We start from the raw sequence: 18,424 nt of genomic DNA, 5'->3' as shown, positions 1-18,424 counted from the left end.
TTTAACCCTAACCCTCTTAAATTTTCTTACAGACATCTCAAGCTACACATTAAATGTCTTTCACAGACAAAACATCAAAACACATGCACTGAAGCTTCAACAAGATTCCTCTTCCAAACAGAAAAGTCATTGTCAGGCTGACAAAGAATTGATCTTGGTCCAGAAGCACACGCACTTTACTTTCAAGGATAGCCCAGAATAACAATTTATAAAGATCATGAAAAGGAAATATGTCAAAAAATTAAAAGATAAAATCTTGAACATAGAAAAATGCTAGCTGTGAAATAGCAACCAAAGTTAAAATGATTGACAATTTAGCAAGGTTCTTTTTTTCTTCTTAGATATTAAAGTTAATTAAAATTGGTGAAGTCATCAAGTCATTTGTGGTTTATCCTAAATGTAACATAATCTCATCTGAAAAGCATGAAATTGCTCTGCCTATATCTATTACTTCAGTTCTTGGTAACTATTATAGTCATTCAATAATCCAATTACTATAAATTACAATGCAGAAGTAGGTCTTTGCAATAGCCAAAATAGAAGAGATTTGTGACATTGTCTGCACAACATTAATTGACCAAAAGAAACTTACTAGGTAAAACAAAGTGAAGGAAACAAAGCTTGTTTTGACTTCCCACAATATTTATGTCTGAAAGTCTTCCAGCAGAACATTCTATGAACATATATATATTTTCAAATGCAAAAGTCAAAATGTATATTGAATCTAGAATGTAATATTAACATTTGCTTTCAATGCAGTTTGGAAGGGGCTGTTTGACATCAGTAAATATGTACTCTTGGATGCTGATCAAACAAACATCCTAAAATACAGGAACAACATACTCATCTGTGTTCCATTTTCTGGTGCCCAACACTAAAAGGTTTCATCTAATCCTAATAAGTGTGGAGTCACTGAGATTCAAGATTTGCATGCAAGGAAAACAGTTCCCAGAAGAAGGGATATTTAATAAATAATGGTATTCATCATCTACTTTGACTGGTTTAAAATGTGTTTTCAGTTCAGAGATTTTTAACACAAATATTTATCTTAACTTTATATACACAAGGAATAGTTTACTTTGGTTAGAGTCTTGCCAAAATGTCTGATAAAAATCTAGCATTTCAGTGCCAGTTCTGGAATCAAAGCCAAAACCACACATGTTAAGGGAGAAAAGATGATACAATCTCAAGAGTTAAAGGTTGCAAAAGGTTTGACTGAAAGAGTGAATGGAAAGTAAATCAAAACTGTTTCATTGTCCAAACATTTCCAATCAAAATTTCAAATGTACATTTAAACTCCTCTAAACTAGATAGTGAAAATGCTGCTTTGCAATATGAGCCCACCTCACAAACAACAAGTTTAGAAAAATCATTAGCTGTTATGCTAAGTTAGAGAAATTCTAAATGGTAAGAAACAACATTGGAATCTATCCTGTTTTACACTCCAGTTTATGAGGATGCAACATTCAAATGAGCAGGTCACTAAGCCTGATGGAAACACACTGTCACTGTTGTTCACAGCCAGCTGGGTTCCTGCTCTGATGGCTCTCATCTAGAACTAGAATGAATACGACCCAGTCCCCACCCAAAGCTACACAGCACTATCTTTCTTCACGATACAGAAAAACATAGTAGAATTATTCTAAAAAATTAAGACCATGCCCAATTTCCTTATTCTATTTTATTTACACTTTGCAGAACACTTAAAACGGTACTGTGAAACAAAAAGCATGGGGGGTTATTTTGCAGATAATTGGAATATAATGATTACACAAATAACTTTTCACTACATATTTCACTATATGTAACTAACGAGTTTTACAAAACCCATATCCAATAAAAGAAAACCTCCAAACAAACAAAGCATTAATTATCATTATTTGCAACAGAAAAACAATTATTTCTTTTCCTTTCTGAAATTATGAAAAATATCAGGCAAAAATCCGAAGTTTTTGGAAAAGTAACTTTTCAGAAATTGTTGATGTTGTTTTCTTCTATTGTTCTGGACTAAATAGCCCAGAAGAAAAACCTGTTCCCATACATTTCTTTAAAGTATTTAGCTTTCATGTGTATCACAAATGAAATCTTTGTCTCATGGAACATGAAAGCATATTCTCTGAAATTCTTCCTAAGTGCAAAGCACAATCTGTGTCTTTAAATCCAGAGCTACCAAGAAGTAATGTGAGCAAGAAAAAAATAAGAATATACACACTCATGCACAAGGTAAAATAAGACTCAATCTCAATTCTGACAGATCAATTACAAAAGTTCATACCAACTTTTAAATTGTACACCCTCAGTACAGTTAATACATCCCACAGAAATTGTACTTGTATTAATCAGATCCAGTGGATCTAAAGTCACTGTCATAAAAATGCAACAAATTATATAGAGTAAAAATGAAAAAAAAAAAGTAATTAAGCTACAGTGTTAATATAAATTGTGAAATAACTGCAGATTTGATTTATTTGAATTTCTACATGGAATTTAATACAGAAAAGAGATCTGCTTATTGTTTTAGTGTTTGAGACAAATAAAGTATTTCAGTTATACCTAGAAAATGGTGACAACTACAGCTGTGGAAGAAAAAAAAGTTTTATTGAAAATAAATAGTATGTTTTACTTTTTCATTTTTTTTCTGATAGATCCCCTTACATTTTCCTTGGTACATTTCTTTCTTTTTATACCTCTGCATGTTTTAGTTGGTTAGTATTTCATCTTTTTAAATACATATCATTTTTCTCCATGGTAACAAACCAGGTTTGCTGATTCTCTGTCCTGGTTGAGATCCCAGTTTCTATTCGGCTGGTTCATGACCAGGGCACTTCTATTATAATGAAAATCCTGAACAGCACAACATCTTTATCAGCTACTATTCATTTAGTAACAGCAACTTTTTAAAAAGATCTGATATTAAGTAATTAAAAACTGTAAGAGGAAAGCTAAGTTTGAATTTGAAATGCAACTGTGTCTGACCCAGTAATACATCTCTAGTATTTTGCTATTTTAAATTGGCAATTTGCCATCATTTGCCAACAACACCAAACTGTGCAGTGCAGTCAGCAAGATGAAGAGAAGTGATGTCATCCAGACAGACCTGAGAGGTGGGCCCATGCAGACCTCATGAAGGTCAGCAAGGCCAAGAGCAAGGTCCTGCTGCTAGATTGAGGCAATCCCAAGCAAAAATATAGGCTGGGTGAATAATGTATTGAGAGGAGCCCTTAAGAGAAGACTTGGGGGTGTTTGTTGTAACAGACATTCTTGCCCATGGAGGAGTGTTGGAACTCAAAATGTCTCTCAGATATTTTTAGAGGTTCCAGGCCTTGGTCAGAAGCATTTTAGACCCTGGCAGGCAGCTGGAAACAGCTGTGATTTTGAGTTTGAGCCATGGAAGGAGTTACCAACTTTGACGGTGGAACAAGCAGTCACAAAAGGTTAGATAGTATAATAAAAGTAGTTACAAAACAGAGGGGAAATTTTTTTAGTATTGTGCAGGGGGGTTTTAGCACCTGTACACGGGGGTTTTTAGTTTGTACATGGGGGTCAGAAGTTGTAAGATGGAGGAAAGTGGGCTGATCCTGTTCTTCCTCCTTCTTCTTCCTTGCCTCCATGTTCTTGGTGATGTTGGCACTCACAGATTGGTTTAGAGTAGAAAAGCACTTGGTAATATAGGTAGTAGGTATTGGGGGAAAACTATAAACATGTAATACGTAATATATCATATAAAAGATAGCAGCAGCTCTGGGCAGGGGGAGAGAAGAAGCAGACAGCAGACAGAGAGGATGTCAGGGTGTGTGTGTGCCTCTGCCTGGGCTGCTGACCAAGCAGCCGCAGTCTGAGAAGACAATCTTTTAGATAACTCACAATAAACTGCCTTGAGACCGAACAGAAAGAGCCTGCGCAGTTTTTCTTTGTAATCACGGGTTGGAGGAGAAATTTCACCACCACATGTGACCCCAGAGCAAGGCTGGGGTTCCCACAGAGGTCTCTTAATGAAGTTTCTAGTCTGTCACTCTACTCTGGCTGGAGAGATGGTTGCACCTAATTACCTACAAATTTCACCATGAAATAAAGTAATCTCACACAGATAGGTTAAATCACAGCAAGACAGGATGCAATTATCTGTGTTTATTAGTATGAAGTTATACTAAAATATAACATCCCTTTGATCCAGAAGTTTCCTGGATCAAAAAGATAAATGCTATGGCCAAATCTTTACTTAACATACACTAAAACAGCACCTGTAATTGAGCCTTCCTTTATTCTCTGTCATAAAATAACTCTGATAGGCAAAATATTCTGGATAAAAATAGAGACAATGAAGAACATTTCATAATCCTCAAAAGTGTAGTCTTCGACAGATTTTCTCCTCAAAGTAATAGACAGTGAGTAGTAAAAGACAAACTTCAGAATGATGACCTTCATTTGCTTGTGCTTCTTCATCTTCTTCTTTTTAGAAATAATTTTTAGAATTACAATTGGAATGCATGAAGAACATTTTCACCATGAAACTGCAAAGGAATAGATGGCTCAAATAACTTTGTTCTTCTTTAAGGATTGTGATCCCATGAAATCTAAACCTGAACCTTGGATCTGGGAATTGTGATATCTAACCTATCATCCAGATATTTTAGACATCTTACTTTCAAGATGCAGATGTTCCCAGCTCTAACAGAAAGTTTTTAGGTCCAGCCTAGAAAACCAGAAAAAGCTGAAATACATACATATGGTTGTAAGTAGCATAATATGGCGGATCAACCCTGAAAAGTTTCTGATTCCTAAATCACAAATTGCCACTTTAGTGCAGAAAATGAAGCAGCAATTTAAGTAAAATAATCGTCCCAGAGAACCACAAAATAAATGGAATAGCAATTAAAAATTCTATTCTTACATATGCCAAGCAAGCAAGTGGTAGAAGATCTGTGGACTTAGTTGTTGTGTATAGCTCTAAATACTACACAGAAATCACACAAGTAGCTCCAGCTCTGGCTATCACTGTTTGGTTCGAAGGACAGGTGTCTGCTAAGGAAGGCAGGAGACTCTCTTGGAATGGAAAATGTAAACCCCTTCCAATTTTGAAATCAAGGAGTTCTCGGGCAAAGATACAATAATAGGAATAGCAGTTCTTCACCAGCATGCGCACTAAAGCAAACAAACTCCGACGCCCACGGCACCAACACCAGCCGCGCCGGAGCGCAGCGCCAGCCCCGCTCCCGGCCGCGGCGCTGTCCCCTTGCTGCAGTTCCACGCACGGCCAGCAGGGGCGCAGCGCCAGCCCCGCTCCCGGCCGCGGCGCTGTCCCCTTGCTGCAGTCCCGGGCACGGCCAGCAGGGGCGCAGCGCCAGCCCCGCTCCCGGCCGCGGCGCTGTCCCCTTGCTGCAGTCCCGGGCACGGCCAGCAGGGGCGCAGCGCCAGCCCCGCTCCCGGCCGCGGCGCTGTCCCCTTGATGCAGTCCCGGGCACGGCCAGCAGGGGCGCAGCGCCAGCCCCGCTCCCGGCCGCGGCGCTGTCCCCTTGCTGCAGTCCCGGGCACGGCCAGCAGGGGCGCAGCGCCAGCCCCGCTCCCGGCCGCGGCGCTGTCCCCTTGCTGCAGTCCCGGGCACGGCCAGCAGGGGCGCAGCGCCAGCCCCGCTCCCGGCCGCGGCGCTGTCCCCTTGCTGCAGTCCCGGGCACGGCCAGCAGGGGCGCAGCGCCAGCCCCGCTCCCGGCCGCGGCGCTGTCCCCTTGCTGCAGTCCCGGGCACGGCCAGCAGGGGCGCTGCGGCTCCCGGCGGGCGGGGCGGCGGCGGTGCCTCCCCCCGCCTGCAGGGGGCGCTCCGGCGCAAGCCCGGGCGGCGCCCGGCAGGGGCGGCTCGGCCGAGGCGGGAGGGATGGAAGGGACGGTTCGCCTCACAAACCCGGGGCAGCCGAGCCCGGGGCCCACAGGAGCCTCAGAAGCAGCAAGCTGGGACGGCAGCGTGTTGACCGGCAGGGGTTACGGGGCTACAGTGGAGTGAAAGCTCGGAGCGGTGCAGAAGAGGCAGTGGGGGCGCGGCAGCGGCCGCCCGGCTCCCAGCAGGGCAGAGAGAGGCGAGCACCGGATCCCGGCGCCCGAGCAGACGGGGATATCCCTCTCTTAGCGAGGGGGGTGCTAATGAGGGCCCCGTTCAGCGGCTGCTCTCTCGAGCAGAGGCTCACCCCACGGCAGAAGCAGCAGCGCTGGGCTCTGGCAGCAGCGGCGAATTCCCTTCCCCAAGCAGCAGCTCCGACCGTTCCCATCCGAGGGAGGCAGAGAGAGCCACCAGCTGCCCCAGCCCCATCTCCTATCAGCCCCCTTCTCCAGGCATCTCTGCCTCTTGGCAGGAAACTCCCAGATAAGAGAAGCACAACATTTTAACAGTTATGATCAAATGCATTTTAGTGTGTGGCACTCTGCCATGGTCATTTGGTGTACTCTTACTGACTACATCTTGGTGGTGTAGGCAGTAGTAATTCTTGCCCACAGAAGGGTACCATTTAAATGGAATATAATTCTGCTTATACAGCAGTTACTTGATATCCAACAAAACTCAGATCCCAAAGCAGGACTAGGCCTTTAAGTCACAGGTTACCCTGTACCACCAGTGGAAAAGTTGGAAACTATTAAGTCTTGAAAAACTAAGACAAGGTGTTATGTTCCAATTCACTGAAAGAGTCATAAAAATTATCTGCAGAAGTCATTAGTGAAAGCACCTTAATTTTATATAAGAACATGAATTAGTTCCACAAGATATCTGATCTGTAAATATCAAGCACGCTGAGGAAAGACTATTTAGACTGCAATGTATAACTAACATATCTAATTTTTTATTCTGTGCAATGATGTTCAAGGTGACAATTTTCCATTATATTTAATCAAGAAAGTACTTTTCAGTATTTCTTGCAGATTATATATAGAGAACACAGAATTCTGCTATGATTGTTCTTTCAAGTCACATCCAATTAAATGTAAGATTAGTTCTCAGTGAGCAGAAGCCCTCCTAATGAAACATCAACACCACAAATAAAACCAGAGATTATAGTCAGACTACTCAATTACAGAAAAATATTATTCTTAGACCTAAATAATGTTTCATCATATTTCATTTTGGAGAATGTTTTGATTACTTAATTTAAATAGAAAAGATCCCTTCTCCATAGGACAAGAGTTTTCCAATTTATATTGATAATGCTCTCTTGGTTGGCCTCTATTTGCCAAAGTGTCACAGAAATACTTAAAAAATAATGATGCTCTGCAAAACACACTACTTTTCACCAATTATAAATTCCATCTGAAAGGAATTTATAGAATGTCATTGTGTTAATCTCACACCTCAGTGCCATAAACTATGGCAATAGGTTGGTGAATTTGTTTTAGTTTTATTTCTTAGTCCTGCTAAATATGATGGGCTAAACCTTAATTTTTTTAAGGCAGAATAGTCTGCCTTACAAAAAAACTATTTTTATAGTTTTCCCAAGCAGACAACAATAACACTAATTGCTTAAAATTATACATTAAGCACTTTCTGTACTTCTTTGTGGCACTTGGCAACGAATCACATATTGGACTAATAGAGGGGAAATTTTATAAATTTTAAAATATGAAGTCTTCATTTTATGCTATGAATTGATGAAGGAAGAGATTTTTACAAAGCAGAATTAGGTTGAGCCTGGTCAAATGACACTGGTATTATGATAATTAGAAAGTCAACTCAAGCAGGTTTACTACATTTAGGTATTTTTTTTGTTATGAAAACTTCTGCCAGTTGACACTGAATTAACCTCAGCAACATTCATAAAAGTCTGTCAAACTGCTAAAAGATGCAAAGAAGAAACAGAGATAGCAGAGATGTAAGTATGGACTTTCTCTATTACACAAAAATACAAATAACCCCTTAAAACAACCCAGTACTCCCTGAGGTCTAGGCAACATGTTTCTGCCTACTCACCCCTTTCATATCAATTCTCTTTTTATAACTACCCTATAATGTCTCTGATTGTAGGAAAAAAAATCCTCTGTTCATTTTTTCGTTAACTGAAATGGAGGATCTACAAGAATACATGTTCAGCTAATGCGAAAGTCTGATTTATTTTTATTAGATATACAGCAGAGATTATGAAGAACGAGCACAAACTAGTGAAGTACAGAATTAGAGGAGTAAATAAGCACAATAGCACAGAAGCACAATTAGTCACAATAAACTAAAAATTGAAGAGGTGATAAAAAATCCCTATATCAATCAAGTCAGCTTGTCAGCTGTGGTTGGTTTGGGTTTTCTCCTACTGTCAGTAAAATATTACACATTATTTTCCTCTTTCCTGACATTTGAAAGGAATATTCTTGGAGATTTAGTCACAGATGGGTCCAACTACTAAAAGATTGCCATCAGGAAGAATTACAAATGTAATTTTTGTTTTCTTATTTGAAAGGTTCAATTACAGGTAGAAAAAGTAAGAAGAATGAAGCATTCCTTCAAGCTACAATTTATATTTCTGACACTGTCATAAATAACAGAGAGCTCCTTGGGATTATACATGCAAATCAGATTTAAACTATTTCAGTGTAAGCTGAACCTCTAGGTTGTTGTGGTAGCATTTTAAAGATGAGAAGACACAGTCTTAAGCTGCACCAGGGGAGGTTTAGGTTGGACATTGGGAAGAAGATTTTCACAGAAAGGGTGATTGGGCATTGGAAGGGGCTGCCCAGGAAATTGGTGGGGTCACCCTCCCTGAAGGTGTTTTAGACAAGACTGGGTATGGCACTCAGTGCCATGGTCTAGTTGACGAAGTCATGTTAGGATACAGCCTCCATGATCTCAAAGGTCTTTTCCAACCTAGTTAATGCTGTGATTTTGTGATTTTGACATACTTTATTCCTGGGCCATCTTCCTAAACCATCTACCTTTAGGAGTATCCACCTATTTCAAAGCCAAATACACTTAAAGCAGGCAGCTTTCTTATTGGATTAAGCATGTTTTCTGAAAAAAAATGTTGCTTTTCAAAGTCCTTTGAGAGCAACACATTCTGCTACATGCCCAGTTTTGACTGTTTAAACAGAGTTGTGACAATGCCATGCTTTGGTTAATGTCTTGTTTAACAAAAACCTACAGATGTTAAAATTTATGAATGTCTTATTTCAAGGAAGAAACTATTTTTTTGTAAATGGAAGGTACACTGAATAGATTTATGTCTCAACTTCTGAAACTTTATAAGTAGAAAATTTTGTATCAAATTTTATTTAATTGGGAGCAAAGATATGTAACTCTAACCACTGAATAAATTAGCCCATATACAATTTCTGCCATCCTTACCTTGACATTATCAAAATGACACTATGGAATGAAGTGGTAAATCAGCCTTAAACTAATGTCAGTCAATGATTTATCTACAGTACATTTCAGTAATTTTCTAATGTAAAATAAGTGTGAAGTTTGTCTTAAATATATGAAAGAGATTGGATGTTTGTGTAGAGTTAGATACCTGAAGACTGAGAAGGTTTTTGTTTAATGTTAGATAACCTTGGAGGACATACAATTTCTATAGATCATAAGAATAAAAATTTCTTGCCTTATAAATTGTAAATGGTACTACCAAAACACATACTTCTGTGATTATCAGTCACAGAAGTGGAAAAAGTATCATATAGTTATGATATTTTATAATAACAGTATAATACAGTTATTACACATTTTCATAACTATATTATGCTTTTTAATAGCTGTATAATACAGTTTTTGTCAGAGAATGTCTTTTTTTGTTTACCCCTCTACTTTTCAGATAGTATGAATACAGACACATACAGTTATGCACACATGTTCCACTAGAATCAAAGATTCCTTTAATGATCACAAAATCCTGTAAAACAGGCTTGGAGATTCTAGAAAGTAAAGTTGTAAAGTAACAGTAAAGTTACTCTTCAAAGCACACTAGGACGTCTAATCCTTTTATGTAGTGTATTTTTCCCTTATTATTCAAAAAAGAGCATTCTGTTTAGCACACCCAGCATATGAACCATATGATGCACCAGATGCCTTAGTAAATAATTCATCTCTTAATGAAAAGTACAATAAATAGTTGCATAAAACTGTGTGAGTATGCAACTGATAACTACCCTTTCAAAACTAGAATAAAAGAGGAGATTTTATAAAGAGCAATAGCTATATCACAAAACAATACTGTCAGACTGAATTGGAAACATATGCATAATTATGCTTCAACTGTATTCTGGAAATGAGCACACAGCACAGATTACTGCATATCCTTATATTGCTGCTCCATCAGGGCTCATGAAGGGTGGAAGAAGAATGTCTGAATGCTGCATTTACTATGCCTAAGACAGCAGGGTATGTTGAGAAAGAGACATGACATAAAATAAGATTGTAATGCCTGCTTGAAGTGAGCATTTTACAGGTATGGAAGACACTAGCATTTTATTAACACAACAAGTATAAGTAATTCCTAAGCCTTTCTAAAAATGTGATTTAATACTGTTAAGATAGGATTTGTATGGAAAGATGTTCCCATGAATTTCCTTGCATATCTATGTCATAGCTCCAGCCAGTGAAAGAAATGAAAAACCTATCTCTTTGCCTGTTGATTTAACAGTCTTGCTGGAGAGGAAGATGGCAACACACTTGTGACAAAGAGCTTTCAAATATGCATGTGTCCTCATGCTATCCCATATGAGATCAATTCTTCTGACACTTTCCTCCAATAAACTTACTATTTGCACATATACCTAGAGGAAAAACACAGCTTTTATAGAGGAAACAAAATAATATTCCTTACTATCTCCCATTTTGTTTAGCACTGTTTTGAATATGTATTTTTGTTCTTCTCTATTTTTCCTGTTACAAATTGTAACATGATGTATCCATGTTCATGTTAATCCCAAACATACTAGTCCTTAGTTACACAAGTAGCAGCAGCCAATAAATTAAATGAATGAGATTTCTCCAAAGTCTACATCTGCTACTTGATGGGACAGGATAGTGCATGATATAGTGAGAGGAAAAAAATAAATCTAATTGAGATAAAAAAGAAAACTTTGAAAAACATTCTCTAAATGGGGAATTTTTGTCAGGCATTCACAAAATGTAAAGTACTGAAATACAATTTCCTCAATCCAAATTCACAAAGAAAACTCCAAAACCAGCTCAAAACCTTAACTGAAATCTCTTTCCTTCAGTTTTTCTGCTGATACAAGTAGGAATAATAATGCTCAACCACTTCATGGAGTGCTCCAAAACTTACCATGTTCCTATTTACATTTTCTCTGGTGTACAGCTAGATATTAACATCAATGAGTAAGAACCAGTGTTGTATCACTGTAGAAACACTGTCCACCAGCATCCACAGTGTAGCAAACACACTGGTTTTTACTGGCTGTGTGAGAACAGACCATCACAAAACAGAGGCTGAGCTACTCTGAACCCCATTTCAACTCATTCCCATTGTAGTCAGACCTCCTGCAAAACCTAGGCATAAACAAGAATTCCCAACAAAAGGTAAAACCAACAAACTATTGTTTTGTGGCAAGGAAACATTATCACGAGCTTATGATACAGATTTGACACCAAAAGGTTTTGATTCCAGCCCAGGGTAAGACTGCTTCTGTGGTCCTTAACAAACCAGTTAGGCATGTCTGCTGCACCTCACTGTAACAACTCGTTTCAGTCAAGGAAGTACTATGGAATTCAGCCACTCAGACTCTGGGAAGTCACTGTGCTTACAGTGCAGGTGCTAAGCACCCATGAAAAAAAGCTACTCCAGATGCACTTTGCGAAGCAAATGGCATCATACAGAACTTGCCTGTTTAGGGAAAAGGTTTCTCCTTAGCTTTTATTCATCTAGTGACTTACAATTCTCAGCTAAGCTCTGCAAAGGTCACAAAATCACAAAAATCACAAAGCAACAGGCATAAAACAGTCATTCAAGTTTGGCATTGTGGAGGGAAGCATTATAAGGGTAATGATTTTAGAGTATCATGCAGCATGAGCATGTACAGCGCCTCTTTAAACACAGTACAAAAAACCTTGATGTTTTGCATTGATTTTTCTGTCTACAACTCTAAATATGAGAAGTGCATTTTGTGCCGACAACAATCTGAACTTCACAAGGAGATGATAAATGAGATAATATTGATTAGATTGTGCTAAAGGATTCCAGCTCTTCAAGGTTATATCCTTTAGAGAGTTTGTAAATCTCATTATAGAAATCTGCCTGTTGATATACATAAATAAAGAGTGGCAGAAGGGTTCCAGTAAGACAGCTCTCACTGAAGTCATGCTGTTCTTCAGACAGAAAGTTCAGACAAGCAGGTACAGAAGAGCTCAATAGAGTAGAATCAGCTTCCCTTTTTCAAAGAAAACAGACCAATAAAATTTAGATCAGAACTGCTGTAAGAGTATTACTGGAAAAGAGTGTCTGTAGTGAAACACAATCATAGGCATCAGTTGACTTTAACTGTCAGCTTCATCTGTAATATGAAGGATGAGTAAGTCCACTAAATTGCTCCAACTAGTTTAACATGCAGTTCTTATAGTAAATTAATCTTAACTTCAGCAAGAGCCTTTTCTTGCTTTTGGTGGTGAAAAAAAAATCCAAAAACTATGAAGGAGCACACCAAAAAGAAAGTGCAATAATCTGCTGAATTCGCCTGGAGTTCTGCACTCACTCTCAACTAAAGGAGGACAAGAAGAGGCAATTAAACTGGCCATCTGCTCTTTAAAAACTTCAGATTTCTCCCTGAGATGTGGCAGGAGAGGGGGGGTGGCTGGATATGTCTGAGGTGTGGGGAAGAGTATATACTGAAAAGAAGCAGAGGTCCTTCTGTCCTGATGGGCAGGAGTCACCAATGCACAATGTCAGCCACAAAGGCTGACAGCATTAGCCACAACAGAGAGCAATCCATGCAATCATTTCCCTTTACTTGGCACTCATTACACTGCAGGTTTGGGCCCTGCAACACAACAAACACTGACAAAGGAGAGCACATCTCATCAAAGCCAACTGAAATGGGCCAGGGGCTGAAGCACTTCCCCTGTGAGAAGCAGCTGAGTAAGCCGGGCCTCTTGAACCTAAGGAAGAAGGGGCTTCGAGGGAGGAGCTAACAGCTCACCCCCAGTTCACCAGGAAAACAGCCCAGTGGCGAGCAGCTTGCACAGAGAGGCTGAGCAGTCTCCATCCTTGGAGGTTTTGAAGATGCACTGGGAAAAGACCTGAACAACTCAATCTGAATTCCACACGGTCACTGCTTTCAGGGGAAGGTTACACTTGTGGACCTCCCAAGGTCCCTTTCAGCCTGAGTGAATCTGATTTGTGTTTGCTGTCTCCATTATTGTGATGCCACTGACAAGCAATAATAGGTGTCAGTTTTGTAGGAATATGGTCATGCTCTGTTCCTTTCTGCTGACCTCTACTACCATTTCTATTCTAAGCAGTCTCTGATCTCTCAAGTGAAAGTGATTCTATTTATATTCGTCTCATAAAATGTTTAAAACATCAGAAAAAAAAAACCTGTCTACAATATGAAACACAGATCTGAGGTGTAAAAGGAATACCAATGCTCTTCTTTTTCTGAGCGGCAGGTGGGCACAAGTCTTATTTCCATTAAGATGTTAAAGCCATAAGCTTGAATGTTTTTTTAATTATTTTGGTAAGTGTTTTCATGGAGTTATATACAGGTAAAATACATATTCACATTTGATTTGTGAAAACAAGGAAGCCAGGTGATGAAAAATGAAATGTTTGACCACTCTGATATTAAGTAGATGTTTGGTAAAGTCTTTAGTGGGATCTTGAAACTACTAACCTCACAGATTTTTGTGGGGGGAAGAAACACCTTCCCAAATAAGTGGGAAGACAAAATTTACACTAGAAAGTAATTATTAGGCTTCACACAACAGAGTACATGGACACCTCCTGCCAGTCATGAAGCTCCACCATATCTTTTCTTGTGTTTGCCATCCTCAAATCAGAAGACAAATTCTGTTCACTTTACAGCAAAAGTTTCTGAAATCAGCTTTTGAGAAGCAAGGAATTGTAATAGAAAATTACTATCTGTGAGAAAAAGCTTCAATTAGTAAGTATATCATATAGATTTGTACTGTGGCATAGACAGATCTTGGAAACAATCTTGAAACCCATGCCACCTCAATACTGAGAACTTCTCATAAAAATCACAGGAAAATTGAAGCTTCTGACAATCACATACACTATGACTGAATGGATTCCAAACTTACTAAAATATTGGTGTGGAATATATTGGTGGTCATCTATTTTACAAAACCATCAAGATTAACTGTTGACCCTGAAAAGACGGGGAGAAGACAAGACACCGAGGCTTGTGGCAACATGACACCTAGTGTTCACTTTACGGAAGCTTCAGTACTGGGGGGGATGAATATTGAAAAAACACCAATGTCCCAGGACATCTTTTAAAAAAAAAAAAGTAGATGTTTATCCTAGCATCTCTAAGCAAGTGCTTAAATCACACAGACACAGTGAAAACTGAGAAGAGGAAAAGAAAATCTGCCTGTGCTGCACTTGCCCTTCTTATTGAGTATACAGTTTGGGTAATTGCAGAGAAGAGTGCTATCCAAACAAGTTTCATGTTGCTGGCTTTATATCTTTGGGTTTCTGCTATAAAAAGGAACAGCCTACTTATTGCTGTTTTTCTGGTTGTGTATAGAAGTTATTAGAAAACTGGATCTTCTACATATAATATGCCCAAGTTTAAGATAATAGTCCCTATTAAAAAAAAAACCCAAAACCAAAAAAGGTCTATTTCTACATAGCAATGAACTGTACATTTATTTCTTCTTTCGTGCAGTATCAATAGTACAAGTACCTCTTACATTATCATTTCCTTCCAAGTTTCTAGCAACACAATGAAAACCACAGTAACTAATGCATACTAGATCAATGAGACCATAAAATCCATGTAAGAACATGGCACAAGCACTCTAACATTGTAAAAATTACAAAGATATATGACCCCTTGAGTATTTCCAAGGGCAAAGGGTGGAAAGGATTATATGAGAAATTAGAACAAAAAGTTCACTACAGATAGAGGAAACATGTACTGATTTTTGAAATCGGATGAGTAAGAATCTATGTCTGGTACTGAATGAAACAGGTGTTTCATTACACTGAGATTGGAAAAACATTAAAGACAAGGTCTGACTGAAAATTCATTCTATAGAACTGAACATAAACAACTGCACTTCAAGAAGTTTATAGATAATTGATACAGATACATATGGATACATACATGCAAAAAAAATAGTATTGTATTACAAATCTATAATTGTCTTTAATTTAGAAGTATGCTGAGTTACTTTCCAGGGCGTAGTATTTAACTGTTATCCTTCTGAAGAGAAAAAAAACACAAAAACAACCCACTTATCTTTTAGCAGTAATATTGTCTAGCTACTAGAATCCCAAACAATTAATTTGACTCAGCAAGCAATATTTATTAAACACTAACTACTGTTATCATATCTTATTTCTGAGAAAAATGTGCACACAGTCAATACACAGGCATTAAAATACACATTTTTCTTTTAACAAAGTAAACAGGTTTAGATTCCAATACTGCTAAATAACTTAAGAAGATGCAAGTCAAGCACTTGTCACTCCGTGAATAATAAATCAAGTTCTTTTTTTTCAATACTTTTGGAGCATAATTTTCTTCAGAAGTTCAGTACGTGGCATATCTGGGGAGCCAAGCAATTATCTGCCATAAGATGTCCCAGTTGAACTTGAGTCTAAATGGCTTTTTTACTATTTATTCATTCCTTCTTTCAATCACATACCTCTGTTAGAAATAGCCAAGAAAGTGAGACTAAATTTGTCTGTTTGTTAGAAACAGACAGCTTGCCAAAGCCTTAGATTCATAGCATTATTTCTCATTTAGGGTCAAAGTACATTGTGTAGTCACATGCCTTTGGTTCCTATTGCTCTTGTCCAAGAGGTCAGTTCACCATTGGTCCATGCCTAGTTTGGTCCCAGGCAGCAGTCCTATGAGTAACAGCAGAAATGGCATGTCCTATTGGTCTTAAACATACACATTTGACACAACTAGAAGAATACCAGTAATAAATTTCACCTAACGATAGGGATTATTCCTCACCCTTAACACTGAAATATCCTGAACTGCCATACAACCTACTCAGCTGTTAACATTTTAGATAATTGCTGCACAGATTATTTTTGCAGTTCCTGAACAGGTCTTACAAATTAAGACCTGTGAAACAATTTTAAAACACAGTAGGTTTAACTCCATTATTTCTTTTTGAACTATAGAAATTCTAAAACCTCAAAGGTTAAATTTATGCATCTCCTCACACACAGTCAAAAGATAGATGCAAATACAGGCTGTGAAAGCTTCTCAGACAAGACAACAGTTTGTTTCCACAGATTTATGTGCAACTGCCAGACATGCTTATGATTATAGGTATCCTCTACCCTTTTCTTCTACATTTGAATTTCCAAATATTACTTTCATTTTTATGATTACAGAAGCTTGAAGTAGTTACAAATCACTCTAAGGGAGAACCTGTCTCTAAGTCAGCTTTCATGCAACTGAGGTACCTTCTAAACAACACTCTGGATAAAACAGCAGGAAGATAAATACAATTTTTCTTTTAAAAATTGAAAGGTTGTGGTCACCAAAATGTTTTTTTAGCACCAGCACATATTTTATATAAATACAATGAATAAATTTTTAGCTGGTGATCGAAAACTATTGCAATGACAAAACAACTTTACATGCCAAGAAGAGTGGCGTGTTAAACCACAGAGTCTGTAATGGTTTTAAAAGGTCTGCAGGACAGACTTACTACATTTTATACAAACCAGGACAGCGGAGAACCGCCGTCAGAGGGCATCATTCATGAATGATTTGCCAAATACGCTGCCGTGAAGTAGCAAGTTTTTTTCTAACTCCCTCACGGGCTTCTCCTAAAAGTGCATGAGATGCTAAATACATCCAAGTAGCTGACCTTTGGTTTTTTGTTTTGTTTTGTTTTTAATTTATCATCTCAGGCTTGCAGCTGGGTTTCAAGCTGAGTGATGCAAGGCGGTCCCCGGGGAGCTCGACCCTCACGCTGCAGCCTGTCACGGCGCGCTGAGAATCGCGACCGGGATCAACCGGGACACGTCCCGCCCGGCCGCGCTCGGGCCCCGGTGCCTCCCGGCTGCGGAGGGAGGCGGGGTGCGGCCGTCCCGCCCGGGCAGCCGCGGCAGAGCCCCGCCGGCATCCCGAGCCCCGCCGGCATCCCGAGCCCCGCCGGCATCCCGAGCCCGCGCCGCCCCGCTCGCCGTGCCTCCCGCAGGCGCCTCCCTCCCGCTCTTCGGGCAGCGCCGCCGCGGGACCCTCCCCACCCCCGCCCCGCCGCGGGAGCTGGCACCGGGACGGGCCGAGGGAGAGCGGTACTTGCCCAGGTGGGGACGAGGAGGCTGCCGGGCCGCTCGAGCGGTGCTGGAGGAGGCTTCTTCCCCGCCACGCTCATCTCCTCCCATGCAGCTGGCGTAGTCCCCTCAGTCGGGCGGCTCGGCGGGACGCGGCGCCTCCAACACCGACTCCCAAGCGCCCGCCCCTCCCGGCAGCGCCGGCGTCCCGGCTCCGGGGGCAGGCGGTGTCCGGGGCAGGCGGGTCCGCGGACAGGCGGGCTCCGGGGGCAGGCGGGTCCGCGGGGCAGGCGGGCTCCGGGGGCAGGCGGGCTCCGGGGGCAGGCGGGTCCGCGGGGCAGGCGGGCTCCGGGGGCAGGCGGGCTCCGGGGGCAGGCGGGTCCGCGGGCAGGCGGGCTCCGGGGGCAGGCGGGCTCCGGGGACAGGCGGGCTCCGGGGGCAGGCGGGTCCGCGGGGCAGGCGGGCTCCGCGCTGCCCTCCGCCGCCCGCGGCCGGGCGGGGCGGGGTGGGACGGGGGCGTTCGCCGAGGGCTCGGAGCCGGGAGGGAAGAGGAAGGCGGCGGCGTGGCGCTGGCTATTTAACTTGGCTCTTCGCCGGGGGAAGGTGCCTCTGCTCCCGCTCCCCTCCCCTCCGCGGCCTCATCCCGACAGCCGAGCTCTGGGTGCTCCTGCGAGCGCTGCCGCGCTCCTCCCCGACACCGCGCGGCTCCGCTCGGCCCGCCCGCGCCGCCCCGCGGGGCAAAGGCGGGCGGGGGCTCCGGCCTCCCGCGTCCCCCCGGCGGGGCAGGGGCGCTGCTGCTGCCGGGGGAAGGTGGGCGACGTGGCGGGGTGAGGGCGCTGCCACTCCGAGCGCAGCCCCCTCGCCTTGTCCGCGCCCGTAGCGGGCAGCTGCGCCTCGCGTTGGATCACAAGCGACAGCCGCACATAGCCCTGCTCGCTGATCTCTGAATCAAAACCAAGAATAGCCTGTCGTCCGTCGAGTATTCTTGATACCCTCGGCATTGTGTAGCACTTG

The 18,424-nt window shown here is 41.4% G+C and overlaps 1 protein-coding gene across 1 annotated transcript in view; it reads right to left on the bottom strand.

The window, feature by feature from the left end:
- SNTG2 (syntrophin gamma 2) overlaps window positions 1–17,620 on the bottom strand; it is a 200,608-nt gene extending 182,988 nt beyond the window's left edge. Inside the window, exon 1 of the mRNA XM_021551123.2 lies at window positions 17,440–17,620. Coding sequence (XP_021406798.2) covers window positions 17,440–17,511 — 72 coding nt within the window. The 5' untranslated portion in view covers window positions 17,512–17,620. The remainder of the gene's footprint in view (window positions 1–17,439) is intronic.
- Window positions 17,621–18,424: the final 804 nt, after the last annotated feature.

The sequence above is a fragment of the Lonchura striata genome, chromosome 3, assembly GCF_046129695.1.
Source record: "Lonchura striata isolate bLonStr1 chromosome 3, bLonStr1.mat, whole genome shotgun sequence".
NCBI lineage: Eukaryota > Metazoa > Chordata > Aves > Passeriformes > Estrildidae > Lonchura > Lonchura striata.
Note: the sequence above shows the minus strand (reverse complement) of the source record. Positions and strands in the feature narration are given on the sequence as shown.